General features: G+C 54.2%; 10 protein-coding genes across 10 annotated transcripts; 5 read left to right on the forward strand and 5 right to left on the reverse strand.

The window, feature by feature from the left end:
* Positions 1-383: 383 nt before the first annotated feature.
* A1O7_03831 (uncharacterized protein) lies at positions 384-1,337 on the reverse strand (the record flags this gene model as incomplete). The annotated part of the gene is made up of 3 exons (XM_007757848.1): positions 384-1,006; positions 1,069-1,172; positions 1,234-1,337. 3 exons carry the CDS (start codon positions 1,335-1,337, stop codon positions 384-386), a joined length of 831 nt encoding a protein of 276 aa, XP_007756038.1.
* A 1,316-nt stretch (positions 1,338-2,653) lies between these two features.
* On the forward strand, positions 2,654-3,166 carry A1O7_03832 (uncharacterized protein; the record flags this gene model as incomplete). The annotated part of the gene is made up of 1 exon (XM_007757849.1): positions 2,654-3,166. One exon carries the CDS (start codon positions 2,654-2,656, stop codon positions 3,164-3,166), a length of 513 nt encoding a protein of 170 aa, XP_007756039.1.
* Positions 3,167-3,241: 75 nt separating this feature from the next.
* A1O7_03833 (uncharacterized protein) lies at positions 3,242-4,854 on the reverse strand (the record flags this gene model as incomplete). Its single annotated transcript, XM_007757850.1, has 2 exons — positions 3,242-4,764; positions 4,797-4,854. The coding sequence occupies 2 exons, from the start codon at positions 4,852-4,854 to the stop codon at positions 3,242-3,244; spliced, it is 1,581 nt and encodes a 526-aa protein (XP_007756040.1).
* Positions 4,855-6,093: 1,239 nt separating this feature from the next.
* Positions 6,094-8,925, forward strand: A1O7_03834 (trehalose 6-phosphate synthase; the record flags this gene model as incomplete). The annotated part of the gene is made up of 2 exons (XM_007757851.1): positions 6,094-8,707; positions 8,759-8,925. 2 exons carry the CDS (start codon positions 6,094-6,096, stop codon positions 8,923-8,925), a joined length of 2,781 nt encoding a protein of 926 aa, XP_007756041.1.
* A 794-nt stretch (positions 8,926-9,719) lies between these two features.
* Positions 9,720-11,448, forward strand: A1O7_03835 (uncharacterized protein; the record flags this gene model as incomplete). Its single annotated transcript, XM_007757852.1, has 4 exons — positions 9,720-10,442; positions 10,497-10,619; positions 10,880-11,224; positions 11,281-11,448. 4 exons carry the CDS (start codon positions 9,720-9,722, stop codon positions 11,446-11,448), a joined length of 1,359 nt encoding a protein of 452 aa, XP_007756042.1.
* A 672-nt stretch (positions 11,449-12,120) lies between these two features.
* On the forward strand, positions 12,121-12,923 carry A1O7_03836 (uncharacterized protein; the record flags this gene model as incomplete). The annotated part of the gene is made up of 2 exons (XM_007757853.1): positions 12,121-12,169; positions 12,226-12,923. 2 exons carry the CDS (start codon positions 12,121-12,123, stop codon positions 12,921-12,923), a joined length of 747 nt encoding a protein of 248 aa, XP_007756043.1.
* Positions 12,924-13,515: 592 nt separating this feature from the next.
* A1O7_03837 (uncharacterized protein) lies at positions 13,516-14,938 on the reverse strand (the record flags this gene model as incomplete). Its single annotated transcript, XM_007757854.1, has 2 exons — positions 13,516-14,720; positions 14,821-14,938. 2 exons carry the CDS (start codon positions 14,936-14,938, stop codon positions 13,516-13,518), a joined length of 1,323 nt encoding a protein of 440 aa, XP_007756044.1.
* Positions 14,939-16,309: 1,371 nt separating this feature from the next.
* On the forward strand, positions 16,310-17,629 carry A1O7_03838 (uncharacterized protein; the record flags this gene model as incomplete). Its single annotated transcript, XM_007757855.1, has 1 exon — positions 16,310-17,629. One exon carries the CDS (start codon positions 16,310-16,312, stop codon positions 17,627-17,629), a length of 1,320 nt encoding a protein of 439 aa, XP_007756045.1.
* Positions 17,630-18,558: 929 nt separating this feature from the next.
* On the reverse strand, positions 18,559-20,301 carry A1O7_03839 (uncharacterized protein; the record flags this gene model as incomplete). Its single annotated transcript, XM_007757856.1, has 4 exons — positions 18,559-18,721; positions 18,801-19,146; positions 19,195-19,938; positions 19,986-20,301. The coding sequence occupies 4 exons, from the start codon at positions 20,299-20,301 to the stop codon at positions 18,559-18,561; spliced, it is 1,569 nt and encodes a 522-aa protein (XP_007756046.1).
* Positions 20,302-21,472: 1,171 nt separating this feature from the next.
* On the reverse strand, positions 21,473-22,732 carry A1O7_03840 (serine/threonine protein kinase; the record flags this gene model as incomplete). The annotated part of the gene is made up of 1 exon (XM_007757857.1): positions 21,473-22,732. The coding sequence occupies one exon, from the start codon at positions 22,730-22,732 to the stop codon at positions 21,473-21,475; it is 1,260 nt and encodes a 419-aa protein (XP_007756047.1).
* Positions 22,733-23,497: the final 765 nt, after the last annotated feature.

The following is a 23,497-nucleotide window of genomic DNA, read 5'->3' on the forward strand; positions in this document are numbered from 1 at the left end:
GCCCGTATCTAACCAGCCGACGCGCTGTCGCGGCTCAACGCGCAATTCGATCTGACTGCTTTGGCACGAATATGATCCAGTCGAGTCGTGCGTGAGAGATTCGTTTGACATCAATAGACTGTGACCTTGCGTAATGTCAATATCCTCATCGCGGATAGTGATCGAACATTGGGCATATTCGACCAGGTGGAGATGTTGTCATCAGTAACTGTGATGCTTAGTCCAAGGATCAAATTTGCGAAGCTTGGAGGCTCGCACACGCTCTCTGCCGCGAGCGATCAATCGACGGGGTAACCGGTCTCTCATTCAATGCGCCATCGATCCTGCTCCAGTCCATGGTCCTTGGGGTGCCGCTGTCCGTGGATGCGCATGGTGCGAGACACTCATCCCTTGACGCCCAGGAACAGCCACCTCGTTCCCAATGTCGTAAGATTGATATTCAGAATCGTACACACCAACCAAATCACGATCCAGGCCAACATAGGACTCAACAAAAGTTGTGTGTGATGCAGGAAATGCAATGCGTTATACCCTAAAAACGTGATCAGACTCCAGTATAATCCCGCTCCTAGATACAGCAGATTCGCAAAGAACGTAGAGGCGTGGTTCTCATGGTTTACGACGGGCATGAGGATGTACTGGATGATGTACAGGAGGACGTAGGGAGGAAAGAACGCCCGGATAGAAACGTCGAAACAGTATCCGAATTCAAGAACTTCTGCACCACGTGTTCCACCCGGGGGTCCGAAGAGGCCCTGTTGCCGTCTACGGCCTGGGAGGCCTGCGATGCCGGGACCTAGTAGTCTGCCGACGAGATAATATGCTATCGCTGAGACGAGGAGTGAGCCTGCGAGGAAGTGGATGACCACGAACATCAAGGCTAGTTTGACGACTGAACCGAAGGATGGTGTGTATGCCAGGGACCAGGCAAACGAAGTGAGTAGCAGAAAGAAGGATAGTAGGTAGGTAAACGAGGGGTCTGGTCGATGCCACGTATTTCTCGTCTCTGCGATGCGATCTCGTGAGTATACAGCATGCCTGTACGCATTTGTCTGGTTCATCACTCACGTTTATGATAGTAGATCGACTTGAACACCTTCTTAGGCGCGATCAGTAGATGTGTCATCTCCCACACTGCCATTTCAAAATCCATTTGAGGGAATTTGAATAGTCTGTCCGCCCTTTATATCAGCCACTGACTAGTGAAAGGATGACACTGTATGGGTTGCTAACCGTTTGAAGAATCGAGGCATGCGCATGTCAGAACGCCCTGTGGCCGTGGCACCAAAGTGAGGTCCGCCATACTGACGTGGAGTCGAAATGCGAGGGCTGCTCATCGGGTAGAATCGATCACAGAAGACGTGACATCCGACAAGAGTTGAGGCAGAGGAAAGTCACGATGCGGATGACAAGGCATAAGTTGGAGTTCAACGCAGTGCAGCGAGGGCAGGTTACAGGGAAATCCCGCTGAACTTGGCGGTCGGTGGCGCCGCTTTTAACTAGAAATCTACGGGCGTTGACATCGCTTCTTTCATTTGACCACTCTCTCTTCATCTCTCATGCAGGTTTCATCATGAAAGACGCCTCAGTCGTGCAAGTTCTGTTTTGCACTGTCCCGTCGTAAGGATGCCTTCGCAAGAGGCTGACTATTCTAGTCGTCACAGGACCGAAAGCCAGCCTAATTGTGCTGGTCGTACGGGTGAGGCTATTCTGACAAGAAACCCCAGCAAGTCGAGTGTTCTCCGAGTTGTCCTCAGACCTGGAACGAGGTTGTATTGCGGCTCGCAGGATATCACAATCGGCACCAAAAGGCTGTGCCCTGTCATCAAGGACGAATGGACCAAGAACCGTCTGTCTTTGCGTGTGCGACGGGGCGGATCCCACAGCGCCAGCATTGCGAAGTGCCTCAGCATGAGGAGGAGTCAGAACAGTATTGCCATTGAGCTCTTGAAAAGCGTCTCAAGGTGCGGGCTCGTGAGCTCAAGCCGTTCCATAGCATGATGACCAAGACCGCCCGACGAGGCTACTGTGTACATCAGTCCTGGTAAAGCGTCCTCGGCATGTTCAATCATGGAAGAAGCAATATGGTGACGAAAGTAGCAGTAAGGCCGCAGAAGCGTACCTACGGTAGGTAAGGACGTCCATGTATGAGTTTGTAAGCTCGATCGAACCAGATAGGATATGGACAGGGCAGCAGATTAGCATAGCTTGTTAGTAGCCGCGGTTGAGCAGAACGTAGCGAGATCAGCAAGCCGAGCGAACTATCGTCCATATATGGTTAGTACAGAAAGCACTCCCCAATGCAATTGGCTGTTTGGCCTGATATTCGCCAGCGTTCATCACGTCCTCATCGGGAAATATCCGCCCAGGATGGAAATAAATGTACGTCTTGGAATTCCGTGAACTCAATCGCGCAGTCTGCGCTCTGCCATGACAAACTGACAAGTGCCGTCTTCCTGGCCATGTAGGCAGATGGAGCCTGGAGAATGCTGGCGTCGGACGTATATATGAAGGTAACGGGCAGCGGGGACAATAGAAATTCACCATCATCGACACCAGCTTCAGTATTAAATCACCACGGCCCAAGCTCGCGCGACATAAGAGCATTCAAATACAAGATCAGTCCGTACGCAACTAATCGGCCACAGCAGCAATGGCCGCCTCAGACAGTTCAAAGCCATTTATCCCTCTGTCCGGGAGCGCCTCGGACGGCTACTCGAGAGATGGCCGCGCGACAGCGACCTGCTTCTGCGGAGCCGTGCAGCTCGAAGTTCCAACTACGAAACCAGGCCTAGTCGAGACCTTCGTCTGCAATTGCTTTGACTGCCGCAAGATCACGGCATCCATGTTTGCGTCCAATTTCGTGGTTGACGACCGCTACATCACCTACATCCGCGGCAGGGAGAACTTGACGGCATTCGCCCAATCGAAGACGATCGCCACGGGGAACACAATGACGAATTACTTCTGCAAGACTTGTGGCACGCTCATGAACCGTGTCAGTTCGGGATATCCTGGGAAGAGTGTGCTTCGGATCGGTACCGTGGATGACTTCAACTTGCACGAGACGGCATTGAAGCCGAGAGTGGAGCAATATGCCAAAACCCGGGTGGAGTGGTTGACCGGTGGGCGTGGTCTTGAGCAGCACGAAGGCGCTTTTTTTTAACCAGTATTCAAGGGATGAGATCGACTAGGCTGTCCGACAAATGCGCTCGAGCTCTCATGTAGACGCGTATATCAATCAAGCTTCTGAAGCAGCAGCCTCCTCCAACTTGTGCAGTGAGCGGCGACCTAACCGGCAAAGATCGTCTCTCTCGTGCTCGTATATCCTGTAGTCACCACCAACGCAGGACTCCAACAGTGAACGCACTACACTTTGGCCGCCCGAACGTGCGGACGCCCTAGAGGGGACGTCCCATTGAGCCATTGCCCGCTTGAGGGTTGCCCTGATGGCAATGAAAGTCTCCTGCACATCTTTGATTTGAAAACAAGACTTTCCAAGGTCGTTGATAGGGTTAGCGGGGTCCTGGAGAGTCATTAAATAGTCCATGCTCTTTAGAGACCGTCTTCGAGTCCGACCCTTGAACGTGACATCATACTGCGATTCGTGCGCCTTATTCGGCGATTCTGGCCCATCTCTCCCGTTGTCCGGCTCTTCACCACGATCTGAGGCCCGCCCAACGCTTTTGGAGAACAACTCAAGAGGTTCAATGGAAATGCCATGCGTGGAAAAGTCGATGTCAGAGTAGAAGTCTAGGAAGAAGAGGAACTGGTTGCCCACGTCTGCCGGGTGAAACCTGGCCTCGGAGAACTTTAGCGTCGCGACAATCATTTGCAGTAGTGGATAGGATGTAATCCCTCCATGGCTGCCGACGGTAAGTCCACGCATTTGCAGAAGTTGTTTCAATACTTTGAACAAGCTTCGCAAAGTTGGATATTCCCTCAACGACGCTTTGACGTATTCCCGGCTGTCAAATGTCCGTGGCGTCGACTGGATCTGAATTGGAAGCCCTGTTGGTTTGTGGCGGCAAAGCAAGATGGGTATTCGAGCGGTTTTAAGGTAGTAATGAGTTTCGATACGATGAGAAACAGACTGATTGGTAGTTTTCGACGGCTTCCGCAGAGTCTTGTAGAGTTTGTCGAGAACCTTGAATGGAGCTTCCATCGCGGGTTCATCCAAGATGACACATTGATCTGGACTGGAGACGTTGATATCAAGGTCCGATAAAGAATCAGCCAAGTTTGTGGCACGAGAGCCAATGACATCGACAATTAACCCAGCGTCAGTGCCCTTGACGCACTCGATGATGTCGTTCAGAGCGTCGTTGGCAGCGGCTTGCTCTTCTTCCGACGGAGAGCTATATTTTTCGAATGCGCAGATTTCAGCAGTAAGGCGCTCGATGGCTGACAATGGAGGGAGCGAGTCGGGGCTATCCAAATGCCGGAGCCATGGAAGGCGATAGTGCAGGGGCGGGTTCTTCTCAGTATCCTTTATGCGCCATAACGCGTCCAAGTCGCGACTGGTGCCTCGCAACGCGGTGACGGAAGCAAGATCAATCCTCTTGAAAAGTCCACTCTTCTTCTGTGGGACTTTGACCTTCAAGGCAGGTAGTCCTCCGTCATGGTCTTCTATCCGGACCGACTGACCCTTTTTATAGATCTTCCGCACGACTGGCTCTCGATTCGCTTCGCGATGAGCACGAACGGTATTTTTTAGACTCTTTATGTCAATATTGGGCTCGGTCCTGAAGGTTGTAGGGCGATCTGGAACGGAGGTATGGATGTGAGCAGAACACGATTTGGGAGCCGCCAGGCTGCAATGCTGGCTGAAGGTGCGGGACTTAGCACAGGCATGTTGGCAGACGAGATTGCCGGCAGCTTCATAACGTCGTATATTCGGACTGCGATGGATGAGGAGATGGTTTGGTGGCATGCAGCATAGGGGCGGCGCAGACAGTGACTTCTGTAGAACTCGTGAGAGACAATGAAGGCAATAATTCACAATGAAGGCAATAATTCACAATGGTTGCGGATGCTTCAAGGTCAGCAGAGCGGCTAGGAACTGTATTAACGTCCTCATTTGGCGCACTTCACAGTACGAGATCGCAATGCAACACATGCGGCTGGAGAAAGCACGTGGGTGGCTTCTTCCAAGCCTGGCCACTCCCAATCGAGCCCCGCGGCAAAGCTGCCTAAGCTCGATCACCACCAACTGCGCGCTTGGCTTGCGTCTACTGTACGAGTAACAGGCTGTTTCGCTCAAGTCTTGCCCGCGACAGAAGCCAACCCTTCCATCCTCCCGAACTTTTCCCTGGCTGAAGAACAACATCGGCCCAACACAGCTGTTAACGAATAAGAGCTTGTGCACTTATGAGCAGGCTGGTCCAGCAGTCTGAGCACACTGTCGACTTTGCGGATGCCCTTGGCTAGGAAAAGTGGACAGAGCGACGGCCCGACAACAACCCCCGGAGGAGCCAGCTCCTTTGGCCATCTGCAGTAGGAGGACGGCGGCAGCATGTGCAGCATTTTACGACCTTGCTCAGCTTCTAAACCTCCTCAGAATCAACGATTCATGCCCCATCTGTAAGAGTACGCTGTGAGTGAGACCGGACAGGCACGCAGGTCTCCACAACGACCAGTTGCTCCTCTCGCGACTGCAAAAAGCATACTGTGTATGACGAAGCTGCAGGCCGGCGTTGCCTTCCGAGAACAGCTGCAGGTGAGCTCGAACTTACCTTAGTCAACGACCGTCGGCTCTTTCCAACAAATTATCATATGCACATCACCCTCGTTCGAGGCTGGTTCCTGGGCTGAGAAATTTCGCGACCTCTCCAAAAAGGTACCTACATTTCCATCTCCTTCTGCCCTCAACCATCCGTCATTTCTGCTTCAAGCCCTGCGTTGTTATTGATATTTTCTCCTCAATACCCCACCTGCATGACCCAAAGGCTATTACACACCTGACTCGCTCACCGATTCCTAGATCGACATCCATATTTCGGAGTACAGATGATAGACTGATCTGGGATTTAGCGACAATCCTTCCTAATCGTAGACTATTGTTTTCGTTCTTCCCACTTCGGCACAGTCGTCATGGTTAGCCACCCCGACGGACCCCAAGAGGTTCTGCGGGAACAGGGTGAGCCTCCAAGCCAGCAAGCGAACTTCACACGCGAGCCCGAAAAGATGTCAGAACAAGAACGGCCGACGACATCCTATTTTGCCCTGCCCGGGAAGCAGGGCTTTGAAGATCACGTCACTCCCGACTCACCTATTGACGTTGCGAAGGGTGCAAAGTCAAAGCATGAGATATTGCGGCGACTCAGCCTTGTTGATTCCAGGGGCGCCGAGGCCCTCGAGGTCGACCCACGAACAGCATATCCCGGTCTTCGCTTAAGCGGAAATGTCATCAGCGCAACTTTCTGCATTCCGTACCAAGTGACCCATGGCGGTGACGGGGACTGGACCCTCTCAAGTCGCCGAGGTACATCTGCTCTCTTCGACTCCTTCGCCCACCTGTCGTCTGAGAATACGCCTTGGAATCACACGTTGGTGGGTTGGACAGGAGAGATTCGTACCAAGCAACAAGAAAAGGCCATCAGTATACTGCAGGCAGACGCAGCAAAGGCAATTGCTGCTGCCCAACTCCCTCATCCTCTCAACAAGTATGCCGCCCCGATTCCAGTTAATGGAGCCACACCCGCTCCGCACGTTCCCCATCCCGATCATTTAACCCTGACACGACCCGAGCGTAACCGTCTTGAGAAGATTCTGTCACAACACCCAGACGGCAAGGTGCTTCCTGTGTGGCTGCCAGAGAACCAAGGAGATGAGGGAGGCGAGTTCGTCTTCAAAGATCAGAGCCGTTGGCGCAAGTATGCCGAGCATGAGCTCTACACTCTGTTTCACTACAGACAACATGGTCCGGACGATGGCCGAGCAGAGAAGACTTCATGGAACGACTATGTGCGGATGAACCAAGGCTTTGCTGATCGGATCTTGCAGATTTATCAACCAGGGGATATCATCTGGATCCACGACTACCACCTGATGATGCTGCCCAGCATGCTACGGCAACGGATACCAAACATTTACATCGGTTTCTTCCTGCACATCCCATTCCCTAGTAGCGAATACATGCGTTGTCTGCCCAGGAGAAAGGACATCCTGACTGGCGCGCTTGGTGCAACGATGATCGGGTTTCAATCCTACAGTTTCTCTCGGCACTTCAACTCGTGCTGCAAGAGAATCTTGGGCTTTGAGTCAAGTTCTGCAGGTGTCGACGCATATGGGGCACACGTCGCTGTCGATGTTTTCCCCATTGGCATTGATGTGGCCACGGTGCAGAAGCAAGCATTCGGAGATCCAGTCATAGAAAAGAACATGAAGGCACTGAAGAAAATGTACGCTGGCAAGAAGATCATTGTTGGCCGCGACAGGCTGGACACCGTCAGAGGCGTGGCCCAGAAGCTCATGGCTTTCGAGATGTTTTTGGAGAGGTACCCTGCGTGGCGCGACAAAGTGGTTCTGATCCAGGTGACGAGCCCGACCAGCGTTTTGGAGGACAAGGTGGACGGAGCACACAAGATTGAACACAAGATCTCAAATCTGGTATCACGGATCAACGGGGAGTACGGATCCCTGAGCCACTCTCCGGTCCAACACTATCCGCAGTACTTGTCTTCTCAGGAATACTTCGCCTTGCTCAGAGTAGCCGATGTCGGACTCATCACCAGCGTCAGAGACGGCATGAACACGACCAGTCTAGAGTATGTTATCTGCCAAAAGAACAACCACGGGCCACTGATTTTATCGGAATTTTCCGGAACTGCTGCCAGTCTGGGCAATGCTATACACATCAACCCGTGGGATCTGGGTGGCGTCGCAGACGCTTTGAAGAAAGCCCTGGAAATGCCGGCCTCCCAGAAGCAAGCTGACCATGAAAAGCTTTACAGCTATGTGACAACCCATACAGTAGCAACCTGGTCCAACAGCTTCCTCAGGAGATTGCTCACCAACCTCACTTCCTTCAGTCAGTCAGATCTCACCCCGGCGCTTGACCGCAATGCCATGATTCGGCAGTACCACAACGCCAAGAAGCGACTCTTCATGTTTGACTACGACGGCACGCTCACACCCATTGTGAAAGATCCGAATGCAGCCATTCCCTCCGACAAAGTCATCCGCGCACTGAAAGCCCTTGCGGCCGATCCCCGGAACCACGTCTGGATTATTAGCGGCCGTGACGCTAACTTCTTGCAAAGCTTCTTTGGACACATTGACGAGTTGGGTCTCAGCGCCGAACATGGCTGCTTTTTGCGGCGTCCAGGGTCTGAGACTTGGACCAACCTGACCGAGAAGATGGATATGGCATGGCAAAAGGAAGTTATGGATGTGTTCAGCCACTACACAGAACGGACCCAAGGGTCGTGGATCGAGCGCAAGCGTGTGGCACTCACCTGGCATTATCGACAAGCCGATCCAGACTTCGGTTCTTTCCAGGCAAAAGAATGTAGGAAGGAGCTGGAGGAGAAGGTCATGAGGAACTGGGAGGTTGAGGTGATGAGCGGCAAAGCCAATCTGGAGGTCAGGCCGCAATTCGTCAACAAAGGGTATATTGCGACGAGGCTGATCAACGAGTATGGCTATGCCAAGGGCGAGCCGCCAGAGTTTGTACTCTGCTTGGGTGACGATCAGACCGACGAAGGTGAGTAGCCAGCCACTGGTGATGCCGTGATATGCGCAATCCTAACGTCAGAAACAGACATGTTCCGCGCCCTTCTCAAAACAGATCTGCCGAAAGACCACGTCTTTGCGTGTACGGTCGGTGCGAGCAGCAAGCGAACACTCGCGGCATGGCATCTCCTCGAGCCAAGCGACGTCATCGCAAGTATTAACGCTCTAAACAATTCCGAGAACCTGTGAATACCGATCGACCAAGACGGGTGACAGGTCTGTGATGTGTGGTGGTGAAGAGGAGTGAACGGTAATGAACTTGGAACACCAAGACGGAGTCTACAAGAATGGGGAAGCGTTATATCCGTACAAATATGAGCATAAGACGTGGCGACCTGGATGATGAGCACTCACGGATAGACACTGCATTGCTGGGACGGGTTGGTTAGTGGAAAGGTAGACCTGTGGCAGCAGTTAACGAAGCCCTCGGGATGGACAAGCATCTTTGCGATCTGTTGCCGCTTTTAACAGCTTAGATTGATTGGGCTTCAGGTTAATTACGAGCTTCTCCACGACGACCATCCATGCCATCGCACTTCTCCCCATCAATGGCACCTGAACGCGCGCAATTTGTCAACCACTCCTGCCCGCGTATTTCTCATGAGGGAATCGAACCCATCAGATTCGAGCCTCGGCACCAGTCTGAAACCTCCACAGCTCGTTTCTGGAGCTTGCTCGCTTCACCACGTCGCCACCATTGATGCTGTGCGACCTGCATGTGCTTATCAGGCACCAAGTCCAGGGAGGTAGATGGCTAGTGCAGTGAATGTCCGACTTCCGCCAACCTGATGCGGGGGATGAACTACTGAGTTCCGGCGGATTAACGCGCTAGACAGTCCTCTCCATATATACACTGTATTTGCTTGCGACTTGCAGCGTCCCTTTCCCTGCATTTCTCCTTGTGCTTGATCACGAGTTCCCGCGGAAATCAAGGGTCGAATACTTCGACTAGGAGCCCATGTCTAATTACACAACAAGCAGCAATGTCAGATCTGATTGGAAGGGAGCGCTTGGAGGGGTCGAAAATAACCCAGATCGATGAGCTGAATCTCAAGCCGTACAGTGACCCCGAAAGTTCTGGAGGAGACGTCCGATCGAAGAACCTGTCGCAGTCTCGGACAAATGACAGTGTCGACCCCGGTCCCGCGCCTGATGGAGGCCTGAGAGCCTGGTCGATCGCCTGTGCGGCACATTTGATCATTTTCAACGCCTGGGGCCTCGTGAACAGCTACGGGTTATTCCAGACGTACTACGTCCAGGTGATGAAGATTGGGGGCGAAAGTTCGGTGGCATGGATCGGCACCACCCAGGTTTTCGTCTTGTTTGGGATGGGCACGTGGACCGGGAGGGCGCTGGACGCTGGGTTCTTCAGAAGCCAATATATCGTGGGGAGCATCATCTCTGTCACGGGACTGTTCCTGCTTAGTCTGTGCAAGAGCTTCTGGCAGATCTTTCTTGCTCAGACGCTCTGTGTTGGCTTCGGGTATGGCTTGAGCTTCGTGCCCACCTTGGCACTGGTGAGCACCTACTTTGAGAAGAAGCGGTCGACGGCGCTGGCTGTGGCGGTGACTGGCTCGTGCACGGGGGGACTCGTGTTCCCGGCTATTGCGGAGACGATGCTCCCCCTGGTCGGGTTTCCCTGGACGGTGCGCACGATAGCTTTTGTGCAGTTGGCCTGTGTCATTGCGGCTGGTCTCGTCTTGAAGGTGAGGGAATATCCAAGTGGCAACAATGGCGACTAATGCTGATATCCCCAACAGCCTCGTCTGCCGCCGCGGAGGTCGGGACCCATTGTGGAATGGTCGGCCTTTAAAGAGGCGCCGTACACGCTGTATCTGATCGGGTCTTTTCTGTACTTCTGGTCCGTTTATGTCGGATGGTTCGTGAGTCATCCCCATCTCTCCAAAGACATATGTGAAGTTCGAGGCATACCTATTCCGGAACAAGATCTGGCATAACCCCTACGATGAGCTTCGAGCAACCCCGGGCTTCTCTAGGTTGGCACCGACGGCCGCAGCAGCGAGCGATATAAGTTGACTCACGAAGCGGGCGGTCCTCCACGCTGGGTGTGCTTTCGGTCACGGTCTCCCCTTGCCTCCGTCTACACGTTTTATTTACTGATGTGACTTCTGGACGACGACAGTTTATTGGCACCTTTGCCAGGAACGCTTTAGGCGCCACTCAAGCCACCAGCATAAACCTTCTGATGGTCTTGAATGGCGTAGGGGTTGTCGGCCGAATGTTACCGGCTTATATTGCCCAAAGATGGGTCGGAGGACTCAACCTGATGATACCGTTGGCTACTGTGGCCAGCATCATCCTTTACTGTTGGATCGCTGTCGACTCTATGAGTGGGTTGTGGGTCTTTGCCGTCACATATGGCATCGTTGCTCATGGACTGCAATCTCTGTTCCCCATTGTGCTTGCGAACTTGACAAAAGATCCAAGCAAAGCAGGCGTTCGAAGTGGCATGGGATTCACGATTGTGGTGAGTTGATCTCGTTTTGCACTGGGGCCTACTGACGACTCACTATGCTGGGCCAGGGTCTGGCAGTTTTGACTGGATCTCCCATCGCGGGAGCCCTGATTGAAACCAATGGAGGCAAATTCATCGGGTTGCAGCTGTTCTCTGCGACGACCATGGTAGCAGCTGCAGCAGTGTTGCTGCTGGTTAGATGGGTCACGGTTGGGTGGACCCGAGAAAAGTTGTGAAAGCTGTTGCGTGCTTCCTGCCGCGTATGCCAGACTGCAATTAATTTACTGATCGTGGCTGCGGCTGATCTCGCTTCTTCTCCCGGGCCTTTATCATCACTTGTCCTTTTCGTCTCTACACCTTAAAAGTTAGTCGTCGTACTTCTAGCATTTTAGATTCCTTTTGGCCTCAGTCCTGGTGCACGCCCGGCGTCACTTTCACTTCACTTTGATTGGCCAGTCCGGCTCCAGTGACAACTCACAGTCACCGATGTTTGCATGCTTCCCTCCTATTACATTCTTATTTCTGTCTTTCCTCGGTATCTTCACGAATTACCCCCAAGAATAAAGGTGGTTCAGGTAGCCGTCGCCGCTTGTGCTCGAGAGATTGTATCGTAGTAAGTTGCCTATCTCTAACTACGTCATTCGTCGCTGCGGTTGGGCACAAAGAAATCCACTGCTCGGTTTGGGTTGCAACCTCGAAATCCACCGCTCTTTGTCCCAGTCACATGTCTACAAGTCTTGTGAAGAAGGACACCGCTAATTGCGACATCTAGCACGATTAGAACTCTATCTCTTCAGCGGATTTTCCTACCCGCGAGCAACACTGCGCTGTCCCTCTATTTTACCCCTCCCCACCCAGTTTTCTCACCAGGCGCCTTCTAGCACCAGCTGAGAGTCACGCGCGTCAAGATGGCACCAAGAGGACGAGGAGGGAAGTTCTCGAAGCCTACCAGAGGAGGTACTTACCGCGATCCCTCGGCAAAACGCACCATAAGTGACTGACTTGTGTCGCAGGTGGAAAGCATTTCTCCCGCGACCTGCAACCGCTTGACAAAGAAGGCAATCAGATGGGCATGTGGCGTGAACCAGGAGAGAAAGCAGCGTCTTCGGAGGAGGAGGAAGAAGACGAAGAAACCTCAGAAGAAGAATCCTCAGACGGCGGCGAGGGCTCCTCTACTGCGGCCAAAGAAGGCGGACAAGAGTTGACCCGGGAACAACGCAAGGAAATAGCCCGCAAGAAGAAGCTCCAAGCCATCGCCAAGAAGAATCAAAAGGTCGCGGCGCCTGGAGACCTGCCAAGCAGCTCTGAAGAAGAGGAAGAGGAAGAGGCCGATGACGACATGCCGGCGAATCCCAACCACACACAAAAGGCTCGTTCCATGGCACGAGCGGTGACTGGGGCAAGTGGCGAGGCACCAAAGAAGGCTGACGGCGAGAACCTCAGCAGACGTGAACGAGAAGCCCTTGCCGCACAACAGGCCAAAGAGCGATATCAGAAATTGCATGCTGAGGGCAAGACCGACGAAGCACGTGCTGACCTCGCACGGCTTAAGCTGATCCGAGAGCAACGTGAGCAGGCCGCTGCACGGAAGCAAGCCGAGAAGGAGGAACGCGATGCACGTGAGAAGGAGAAGAATGACCGTGAGACCAAGTTGAGGGAGGCGGCCATGGGTGGTGGCGGAGCCAAGACTGCTAGGAAAGGCAAGAAATGAGGCACGGATAGAGCGTCGATCTGTATGCACCTTGGCTTGTGTGGATATGCGTGATGAGGTACGAGAAGCATATTTTACGGCTCATGGAGGTGAAGATAGCATGGCCAGCGGATTATCTGGGTTTTGCATTAGCGAAAGGTGGCTGCATACAGCGGATACGGTGCATGACAGACACGATGTGAGCATGACTCGAACGAAGAGCGGAAGTTGAAGCTGGGCTTAGGAATTACTTTACTGCTCCACGCGAACCGGACCCATTCAATTACCGACCCGGACACCCATCGGAGAAAGTCTCTTTTCTCTTTTTGTTACATCTGTGTGGTGACACTCTCGCTTGATGTCGTGTAGCTCCATTACCAGCAAGACCAGTACCAGCTTCAGTGAAGGCAAATCGACTTTGAACAATTCTGGACGGGGTATCTTTTCAACATCGACAAGCACAACGAAACCCATACCTCTTGAACCAAACGCCCTCGATAGTATACAATCTCCGCACCCCATCTCCGATCACCGGAGAAGGACAGGCCTGGACATCTCAGCACCGTGCTGACGGTCTCAGGAGCGGCGCCGGAACGCGCCCCCATGCCCGGCCCTACCGCCTTCCCCCTCTCCCTCCCCCGGGATACCACTCCGGAAACAGGTCCCTGGACGAATACATGCTCGCCTTCAACTTGTATTCGTTCCCCCCACTGATGTCCAAGTAAGTGTACGCATCGGTCTTGTAGTAGATGGTCCTCAAGGATGTGGCACTGGCACTTCCCTCCGCCTCACTCGGGCCAAGCAGACCGAGGTCCTTGATCGCGCACAGAACACGACGCACGTCCTCTTCGTCCGTGAAATCGGCCGTATAAATGCAGATCAGCCGTGGAGCGGCGTGTCCGGCCTGCGATCCGTTTTCGTCGCCCCCGCCGCCACTAGTCTCTGGTGAGGCGGTCGCGGTCGCGGTCGCGACTTTGGCACTACTCCCCAGTTTGCCTCCCCAGAGGGCGTGCGCGATGGTTTGCCAGACCTCGTCGACTTGTTCGTCGGGCCGGAAGAGCATCCATTTCCCGCTGACCACGCCGTGGGACCGGGCAAGCTCGCGGATCGAGGATTCTAGGGCCATGCGGTCGGGGCGCAGCATGCGCGTGATCACGCCGGGTGGTTTCGCGGGTCTGGTGGCCTCGAGCTCTGTCTTGCGCGCGAGGAAGGCTTCGAGGAGGCGGGTGCCGCGTTGTTTGAAGGTGGCGAGGTCTTCGGACGGGGACATGCCAGGGTGAGAGCGAGAGCGAGTGGTGGATGGGAACGGGTTGCAGATCCAGATCCAGTGGTCTTGCGCGCGGGCTGCCGTTGTTGTGGAAGGAGGGAGGCGGGCGAGGAAGTCGGACACAGACTCGTCGAGTTGTTTGGCGGACGGGTGGCCCTCGTAGTAGTTCTGCGGTTTCGGTCTCAGTTGTTGATCTTCGGCGGGATGAGACGCAGAGGTTTTCGTGGCCACGTCCTGCATCTCGGTGTCGGTGTCCGTGGCCGTGTCGGAATCTTCGTCTATGATCGTCGACTTCTGCTTCTTGGCGGCATCATTGTCGTCGTGGTCGTGGTCGCGGTCGTCATCATCGATGTCATGCTTTTTCAAAGCTGCTGCTGCTGCTTCGCTCACCTTCCTTGCTTTCTCTGCGAGACGTAGCTTGGCGGCCTTTGCGAGCGCTTTCCTGCCCTTGACGGCAATGACCTGGGCATTCCAGTCGTGGATGGCCCAGTACTTCTCCACATCGAATGACGCGGCGAGCTGGGTGTATAGTGCCTTGGTTTCAGAGCTTCCTGGATGGTTAAACAAAGTCAGAAAGTCGAACGTTGGGCAACCAGGCCGCGACCTGCGAGTCGGTCCTGACACCACACCGCGAGGTCAACTTCGACTTACCGTGAAAGTCTGATTCATCACTGAACAAGTCTTCTGGGATGGAGACGTCGTCACGATCTGACGCTATGCTTGGAGATACGAGGGTGGAGGGGGTGGCGGGCTTCTTCTGACGTGCCATGGTGAACGAGCAGTAAGGCAATTGCTTAACGTGAAGTCTTCACAGGGAGGAGAAAAAGAGTCATGTACATTTCAAGACAATCAGACACAGAAACCGCCAGAACACACGCAGCAGAACATAAGTGACAGTAGACTACATGATGGGAGGCGCGAAGGAAGGGCAAGTTGCATGCAGTCGTCGCGACCAAACTACTTAGCAAACATGGAATCAGGCTGAAACACTAAGTTCTGGCCCCGTCGACAGGGGTGAGCTGCGCAGAGGTGGCAGACCTCATAGTATGTCATGATGACAAACCGCCTTTCCCGACCGCAGTCTCTGGATTACCTCTTGCGAGAGCTTGCAGTAGTGTTTTCAGAGCTTTTGGCTGGAGTATCAGACCTCATTCGTGCTCCTGTTTGTGCGCAGTGGCATTTGATCAAAACTGCTGGTGCTTGTCGCCCATGGGAGTGCTGCTATGTCATCGACAACCGGCGGAGTCCCAATCATGCCCGTGCTTTTGGTCGATGTGAGCTCTCTCCAACGTCTGCGAGGCAGAAGTATCTCGGTAGCACGGAGAAGGACATTGTTTGACTTCAAAGGACTGGCAGTTCCTCAGAACACGTGACTGCCAAGGCACTAGCTTTGTCAGCTGTCGAAGTTACGCGCCCGCCTGGGCTCGCCAGGACTTTCCCCCCTTGTGCTTCCCCACATCGTCGATCTTCTCTGTCCTAGCGTTTTGCTCCCTCGAGAGCCACGCAGAAAAATACCACACAGTCACAGTACAGCTTCTACTTGCCCAGGCACTTGGTAGTACGACTACGTGTCGATCTTCTGTCAAACAAGGGCCTTTATCTCTGCCGTCTTCTGTCTGATTTACTCCTCTGAACCACATAGTAATTCGATCAACCATCTATATCAGGCACACCTATTAGGACTCCCACGACCTAAATCACGCGCACACCGTGTGCGTTTAACAGGACATCTGGATACGCACAGTAGTCATTGCAGCCTCGCACCTGGGAAGTGGGAAACAGGCGCTATCACAGTCAGAGTCAGCATCAACATCAGCCCTCGTCGCCGTCGAATCGGGGCGATACTTCTGCTTCAAATAGCAGCGGGGGTATACCGCTACCTGATGCTGTTCTGGAACATCAAGCCAGTTGACACGCGCAACTCTTATATGTGGTGAACCGATCACTCATACCAGCACCCGACCACGCCTACTCTACATCTGATCTTGGCCAGCCTATACCCGTAATCAAAGCATTTCAACGACCCGGCGCATTAAGGACACCACCATTGCCAGGGACCTATCTTCACCATTTCGAGTCGCACCAAGATTAGTCATTCGCCACTCCCGAGGGCATAGTCCTTCTTCATCTGTTCGACATAATGGCCCCCACAAAGACCGAATTCTCCACGCCCGACATCCCCCAGTCTGCGGCGACGTTCTATGCCTCGGCCCGCACTCTCATCAACGCGCCTGCGAGCTTGGTCTTCCGCACCCTCCGCAACACCGAGACCTGGAAGGACTGGAATAGGTGGTGTCCGCGCGTGACCATCACAGCCCAACCCGACGACGAAGACGACGCCACTCTCGCCGAGATCGAAGAACTCGTCCGGAACACCAGCATTGCCGTGAACTTCGACAGTGATATCACAGATGGGGCAGTCATGTCGGGACCTGAACATTCAAGTGCTTACCGCCGAAAAAGTAAGAGTGGAGGTACTACGAATGGAGCAGGCGCGGCAAGTCCGCCCCCACCAGGGAGCAGAGGCTCAGGCAGCTTTGAGCGGCCAAGAAGTCCTCCGCCCGTGACGAGACAGCGGCTCGCTAGCAACGCAAGCCGCCTGTCTGGCATGTCGCAAACCAGCCCAGACGCAGAGGCGTCGCGCTCAAACTCAATGGCCAACGCCAACGCCAACGGCGCCGAGCCTGCAGCACGCCGCCTCTCCGCGGCACAAGTATACCAAGCCGCAAGCGACTCGCGGCGCGGGTCTCTGCCCAACAGCGTGACATCCCCGCCAGCAGCAGATACGAACGGCACAGATGGCAGCAAAGGCAAGACGGGCGTCCTCGTCCCTGCGCCCAACAACCCGGCGCGCCTGATGCCCGCGCCAGCCAACACGCAGAGCACGGCGATCGCACGGCGCAAGTCCACGGCCTCGAGCCGCAACCGCCGCCAACTGCACATCAACGCCCTGTACGGCGAGCCCAGCGTGCGCATCCAGCTCGGCACCAAAATGACGCTGCACCTGAAGATGAAACTCCCCGCCAGCCACGAGGTTGGCGACCGCGCCGTCCTCGTCACCGAGGTCTCCCGCCCCGACGACCCCTTGGAACACGACGTGCCCATCGCGCAATTGGGCAACCTGAGCAGCGGCGTCATCCTCCGCACGCAGACCCACACGGACTCTGTCTCGGGCGTGTATCGGCTCGTGTGGACCAGCGTGGCCTCGAAGAGTTGTCCGCGGTTCCTACTCTTCACGCAGCGCGTCCATGAGATCCGGCCGACAAAGGACGGCGCGGGCCAGGAGATCTGCGAGTACTGGGACTGGGAGTGCCAGAGGGGGGTTCTGGCCAAGAGGAACGCAAAGACGAAAGCATACATGGAGGAGCGCATGGCCGAGTGGGGGACCCGGCTGGGCGAGTTCTGCGAGAGTATGGGCGGGGCGGTGGAACGGAGGGATTTCGTGGGCTCTGTAGGGTAGGGTAGGGTAGGGTAGGGATGAGTGAGTAGTGCCGCATCGAATGCACCAGCATCATTTGCGTCAGTCGCTGGAAGGAGCAAAAAATGCTTCGTCTGGTTGGTTGTTAAGCATGTACGTACAGAGTCAGTGGGTTGTCCATCTAAGCGGGCAGGGTTAGGCGCTTGCATGGGGCGGTAGGAGTTATTAACAACGAGGTTGCTTGCGTGCAATTCGTGACCTTTGCGGTAGGGGCGGTGATTAGCACGAAAACGAGGGCGAAGACGAGGGCGAAGAAGAAGAAGAGGACGAGCAGCCCAGTCCGGGCTGATCTGATGACCTGAATGAAAGCGAAAGCGTACGCTACGAGATCGATCTGGGGTGTTAGTGGTGTGCTGTTCTGGCCGTGCTGGGCCGTGCTATACAAATAATACACACGGAATCTGCCATCTTCCCTGGGAGTCTGGTCTGACTGCAGTTTTACCACAGCTGAAAAATGGTCCTGAGGATGATGCAGTACATAATGTAACCAATGGTCCGCGGCAGCTTGGGCAAACGGCGACGAGCAAATGCATCAACTCGGAACGGCTGAGCGAGAACGCGAATCTGAATTCCCTGGTGGCTGCCTGCTTCGGACCTGACGCGGCAAAGTGATCTACATGTACCTGCCATGTTCAAGGGTCACGGACAGCAACAACACACGCGTCTTTCGCAACGGTGAAGGCACCACCACAAGTCACCGACTGCGACTGGGACTGGGACTGGGACTGGGACTGGGACTGGGACTGGCGTGGTCTCTTTGATATATACCCGGGACTCCATGGCTGGAAGATGCTCAATGGTCGACGATCCGAGATACATACATACACATTGCACTACAGTATAGGAGATCTGCTTTTTGCTCTCTGCGTCGGTCTGATGCTGATGAGGGGACACAACTATTTTTCCCTTCACTACTTGTTAAAGTCTGCCTCGGCCTCGGAAATGATGTTTCCGATTTGCGAATCTGACAGATCAAACGCCCATTCTTCAGCCGGGTCACGGTCTGGATTGCCCAGAATTTTGGGGACTTCTCCCGTCATCATGGCTTCGAGGAAGGCTTTGCCCCATTTGGCACTATTGCGTTCACGTCAGTCAGCTGTTGCGTCTCTGTGGAACGTAGAGCTCCAAAGCGGTGTGGGCAGGGAAGACAGACCTTGTCCAGTTGTTCACAATCTTCATGACCGACCGGTTCTTCTCGGCCCTTTCTTCCTCGCTCATCATGAGCGTCTTCTTGATTTTCTCGGCGAAGCGCGGTTTGTCCCACGGGTTCATGATGATCATGGACGAGGGCGGTAAGATCTTTGCCGCGCCAACGTAGTTGGACATCATGAGGACGCCCTTTTTCTGCTCCTGGCAAGCCGCATACTCGTAACTCACGAGATTCAGTCCGTCTCGCACAGATGAGATGATACACGCGTCCGCAACGGCGTATAGAGCGGCCAGCTGTTCCGCTTTGACCGACCTGTAAAGATAATGGATAGGGGTATGCCGAAAGGTGGCTGGTCAACAGTCAGCGCGCTCGAGTGGTAGCACTGCTTGCAACATACCGTGTCTGCCATTGATGCGGCCCACGAGCCGTTCGACCTCCTCGCGCAGCTTTCGGTACGCGTCCACCTCTGCCCGGGTCGGGATCGCCAATTGTACCAGCACCACTTTACCCACCCACTCGGGATTGTCGGTCAGAAACCGATCGAATGCTAATAGCTTCTGTGGGACGCCCTTGATGTAGTCGAGCCGGTCGACGCCCAGGAGGACCTTCTGGTCCTTGAACTCCTCCTGCAAGGCCCTGAGCTCCTGTCTCGCGGCTTCCGTTTCCAGCCTTTCCCTCCACTCGTCTGCTTCAATGCCAAGCGGAAACCCGTGCACGAGCACCCTCCGACCGTCCCAGTGCAGATCACTCGGCGACCTGGACACACCAGGCAGGACAATCCGTGCGCTGTCCAAGAAGTCCTTGGCGTACTGGTTGGTGTGGAATCCGATGACATCACACAGGAGCAGGCTCTGGCAGATCTCCTCGCGGAAGGGCAGGATGGTAAAGTAATCCTCGGTGGGGAAGGGAGTGTGGAGGAAGAAACCGATCTTGAGACCCTTTTTCTTCTTCAGCCGCTCTCGGAGAATGCCCGGGAGGAGAAGCAGGTGATAGTCGTGCACCCATATCAGGTCGTTGTCCTCCACGTAGGGGACAATGTTGTCGGCAAAGGTCTCGTTGACTTCTTGGTAGGCATTCGACCAGTTTTCATCTGATTCGGCCTTTTCCGGCATGCGATGGAGCAGGGGCCAGAGAATGGAGTCTGCCTTCGTGTTAGTCGCGGTCCTATCTGTCAGGTGTTTGACGAACTTGAAAAGCCATTGTAATGCTTCTGGGCGAGGTCTTCGCTGAGGAAGATGGGAACAGCATTGAAGTTGTTCAGAAGATGCCGCCGCACGCCGTCCTTGTCGTTACGATGCACGTCAATGCCAGGCCAACCGAACCACTTGAAGTCGACGACTTTGGAAAGACCTTTCAGTCCGGACACCAGTCCGCCAGAGGAGATACTGTAGTCGAACTCGCCATTGTCCTTGGCTTTGATCGACAGCGGTAAACGGTTGGCCACGACTAGCACGCGTCCCTCAAAGTTGGGGTCGATGCCATCCACGTGGTCTGCCGTCGGCATGTTGTCAATTCTGGTTTTCGTTGTCAGCTGGTGTTGGCGATATCAGTACGGTGTGGGTTAGAGAAGAACACCGGGCCGGCACAAAATGCATAGACACTGTGTGAAGATTTGTTATAGCGGGTGAGGCCAAGAATGATGTCAGAATAAACAGCATGCACACTGATCCGAGGATGAGGCTTCACGCAGACTTGTGGGCTCTCTGGCATATGACGAGGAACCTCCACCGCCGGCAGCGTTACGGCAGGCAAGGATTGCAGCTTGGAGAGCCGAAGTTGGGGTCTCCGGGTAGTGGACCTGCCCACGTTGCAGCCACAATGCTTTCTACCGGCTGCAACATGCTCTGATCGAGAGCGGAGCGAAGTGGTCTTTCTACCAGTAGCGTGCTCGCCGTGGTCACAATGGGTGTGCGGAACAGGTTGTTGGCCGAGGTCTCGAACCAGTCATTGAATGCGGAGGTGAGAGAGCCGAATGCGAGTGGGCGCATTTGATACACAGTACACGGCGCCCTCCCGGATCTCTTATCCTCCCCTTGACGCAACAGGCGACATTTCGACGAGCAGTTGCATCGTGGGGAGGCAGGCAATCGAAGGCCTTGAGGAAACTTTATCCGTCCACTTAGGATCTATTATGCAAACCCCAAGGCCGTGCACTGGCCGGGCATGTTGCTGCTGCCTGTCACTCCTCGCCGGTAAGTCCCGGTCGCGCCTGGCAAGGCTGCCGACCAGCCTGGTCACATGAGGGTTGGCACAGCACCCCCCCACATACAAACAGTAGCGGAAGAGTCATACGACGTGGTGCCAGGATATATACTCTCAGTGGCGAGCGTGTAGTGCATGGTATATTCTTCTAGACTGGGTGCGCTTGACGCCTTAATTTTCCCGGATATCTCGTTGCTGAACTTCTTAGGCATCCTATCCCAAGACCGCCTTCCACCCCTCGTGTTATTACATCTTTCCTACAGTGTACATAGTGCCTGCCTGTGGATCTGATATTCCAAGCTTTGCGGTGCGGTGGATATCTCCTGGCATGAGGCGACATGCACGTGGACTGCCTTCGAGGGCTCGGAATCCATGCTGCGAGTGTTGCAAACTTGAGAAAGAATCGCATACACGATTTCTGTTACTTCGTCGTTCGACCTCGGCCCGTAATTGCTCGCCCCGAAATTCATCACTTAGATCTTTGCTGGCTCTCCCTTCGCGAGAGTCTCGACGATACGCAACCATTCTTGGGCACTCACTCTGTCCATATCCGCCCTCAACACCGCTCTCTCTAGTACCTTCTCGACGATGCCAAACCTTGGCACCCTTGTCCCTCCTTCACCGTTCCTCGCATGGCTTAGAACCATCCACCCTTGAGTGGCCATCGCTTGCCGCTGGAACATTGAGCCGGAGTATACAAGCAACTGTCCAGTCGCGGTAACCAGTAATGTAAGTGCCATGGAGAAGACGTCTGATGCTGTCGTCGCCGTTGATGCTGGGTTGCGAAGGACGGTCGAACTTAGAAGTTCAGGCGCGGTGTACTCTCTCGTGACGGCTGATAGAGTATTTGCCGTCGTCTCGTCAAGGTCCAGGCGCTGAGAGGAGGAAAAGTCTGCAAAGAGCGGTTCGAAAGTAATCTCAGTCCCAAAGCCACGCACCCGGGATAGAAGGATATTGCCGGGTTTGATGTCGCCGTGAACAACTTGTGCACGGTTGTGAAGCCATGCCAGGGCGGAGACGAGTTGCTGTGCAAGCTGGAACCATCTTGCGCTACTCCCGACGATAGGGTCCATCATGGTCCGCGTCGAGAAGTTCTGCGCAGCTATAACAGCGCATTTCCGTATGTGTTCTTCTAGACTGAACGGCAGGGCTTCCAAAACAATGGCTGCTTCGTCAACAACGCCATAGAACGGCACCACATACCTCTCGCTTTCCGGGACGCCTCGCAAATAGGTGAGGATCTTGGCTTCACTCTTCAAGATTGCCACCGCGTCCCGGCGGGCTGGTTTCTTAACCGCTACGAGAACAGGTGTAAGGATTGTTGGCGAAAGCGGGGGTGTGAGGGCTGCTGAGACATTTCTCGACCTGGCGTGATTGCTAGCTTTGTAGACTGTACTCCATGCACCGGTCCCGAAGATTGCATCTCGGCCGCGCTCGTCTTTGAGGATCTCGACATCGAACGGACATTCAGCCACACTTGGTTCAATCGGGTCTTTCCGTTGGGTGACGTTTGTATCGATTGGATTGAGCTTTGCATTTTCAAACCGGAGAAACAGCTGTTGAGGACGAGGATATGACGGAGAGCTTGATATTGCAAGGTCAGAGATGTTTGAGGAGGACCGACTTTGTCTAGGTGAGGTTGGCGGTGTCAGCATTGAGCTGGCGGGCTGTCGATGCTGGGGCTTTGATTCCCCACTTGGTGTTGAGTCGGGAGTTGAGGGAGGAGTACTCATGGTTCTGCTGAATAGTGACGGTCTCCGAGTAGTAGTCATCTTGCTCTCTCAAGGTTGGTCAACCTTCGATTCGGGCGAACGGAGTCTCAAAGCAACGAATTAGCCCTGGGCAGTTGCAGACTTTCTATGTCTTCGCCAAGGTCATAAGAAATTGTCAGCAATAATTTTGGTAGAGTTGTCGCCAGATGTCGGTCTGGCCGAGGACATTGTGCCAGCCGTGAGCAGAGTCAGTCAGGGTCAAGATTGTTGGTTGTGCACTGAAGGGCATCCAACCATCGGACTGGCAACGAGAAATGCAGTCAATATCCTTGACCTTGCCCACAAGTTCACTGTTTCGTTACGCAGAAGCGGAGACCCGAAACAGTCTCAGCACGTGGCCGGCGTATAAACTGGGATGCCAGTGAGGTCGCAAGACTCCAGATCGAGTTTCAGCCTGATCAAGAAAATCCTCCTCGAGATGTGCCTTGCGCTGTGAATCTGATTAGGCACCGATAAATGCAAAGCCGGGAGGCACTGATTCGTAGTCACCCAAATATACAAAATGAAGAGGTGGAGGGGCTTAACAAGGCAAATCTGGAAATCTGTGGAGTGAAGGTGAAAGAACAGACAGACTGGTGAATGCGAAGGTTTAACTTCAACGGTACAGTATCTTCCAGTCCAGCGAAACCCAATTACGAAGTAACAGCGGCGGCAACGTAACATCTCGCTGGTGACTGGTGAGGTAGTATCTCGTCGGCTCGCTGCAATCAGAGATAAGGGAATTGT

Source organism: Cladophialophora yegresii (assembly GCF_000585515.1).
Source record: "Cladophialophora yegresii CBS 114405 chromosome Unknown aczIN-supercont1.3, whole genome shotgun sequence".
Taxonomy (NCBI): Eukaryota; Fungi; Ascomycota; class Eurotiomycetes; order Chaetothyriales; family Herpotrichiellaceae; genus Cladophialophora; species Cladophialophora yegresii.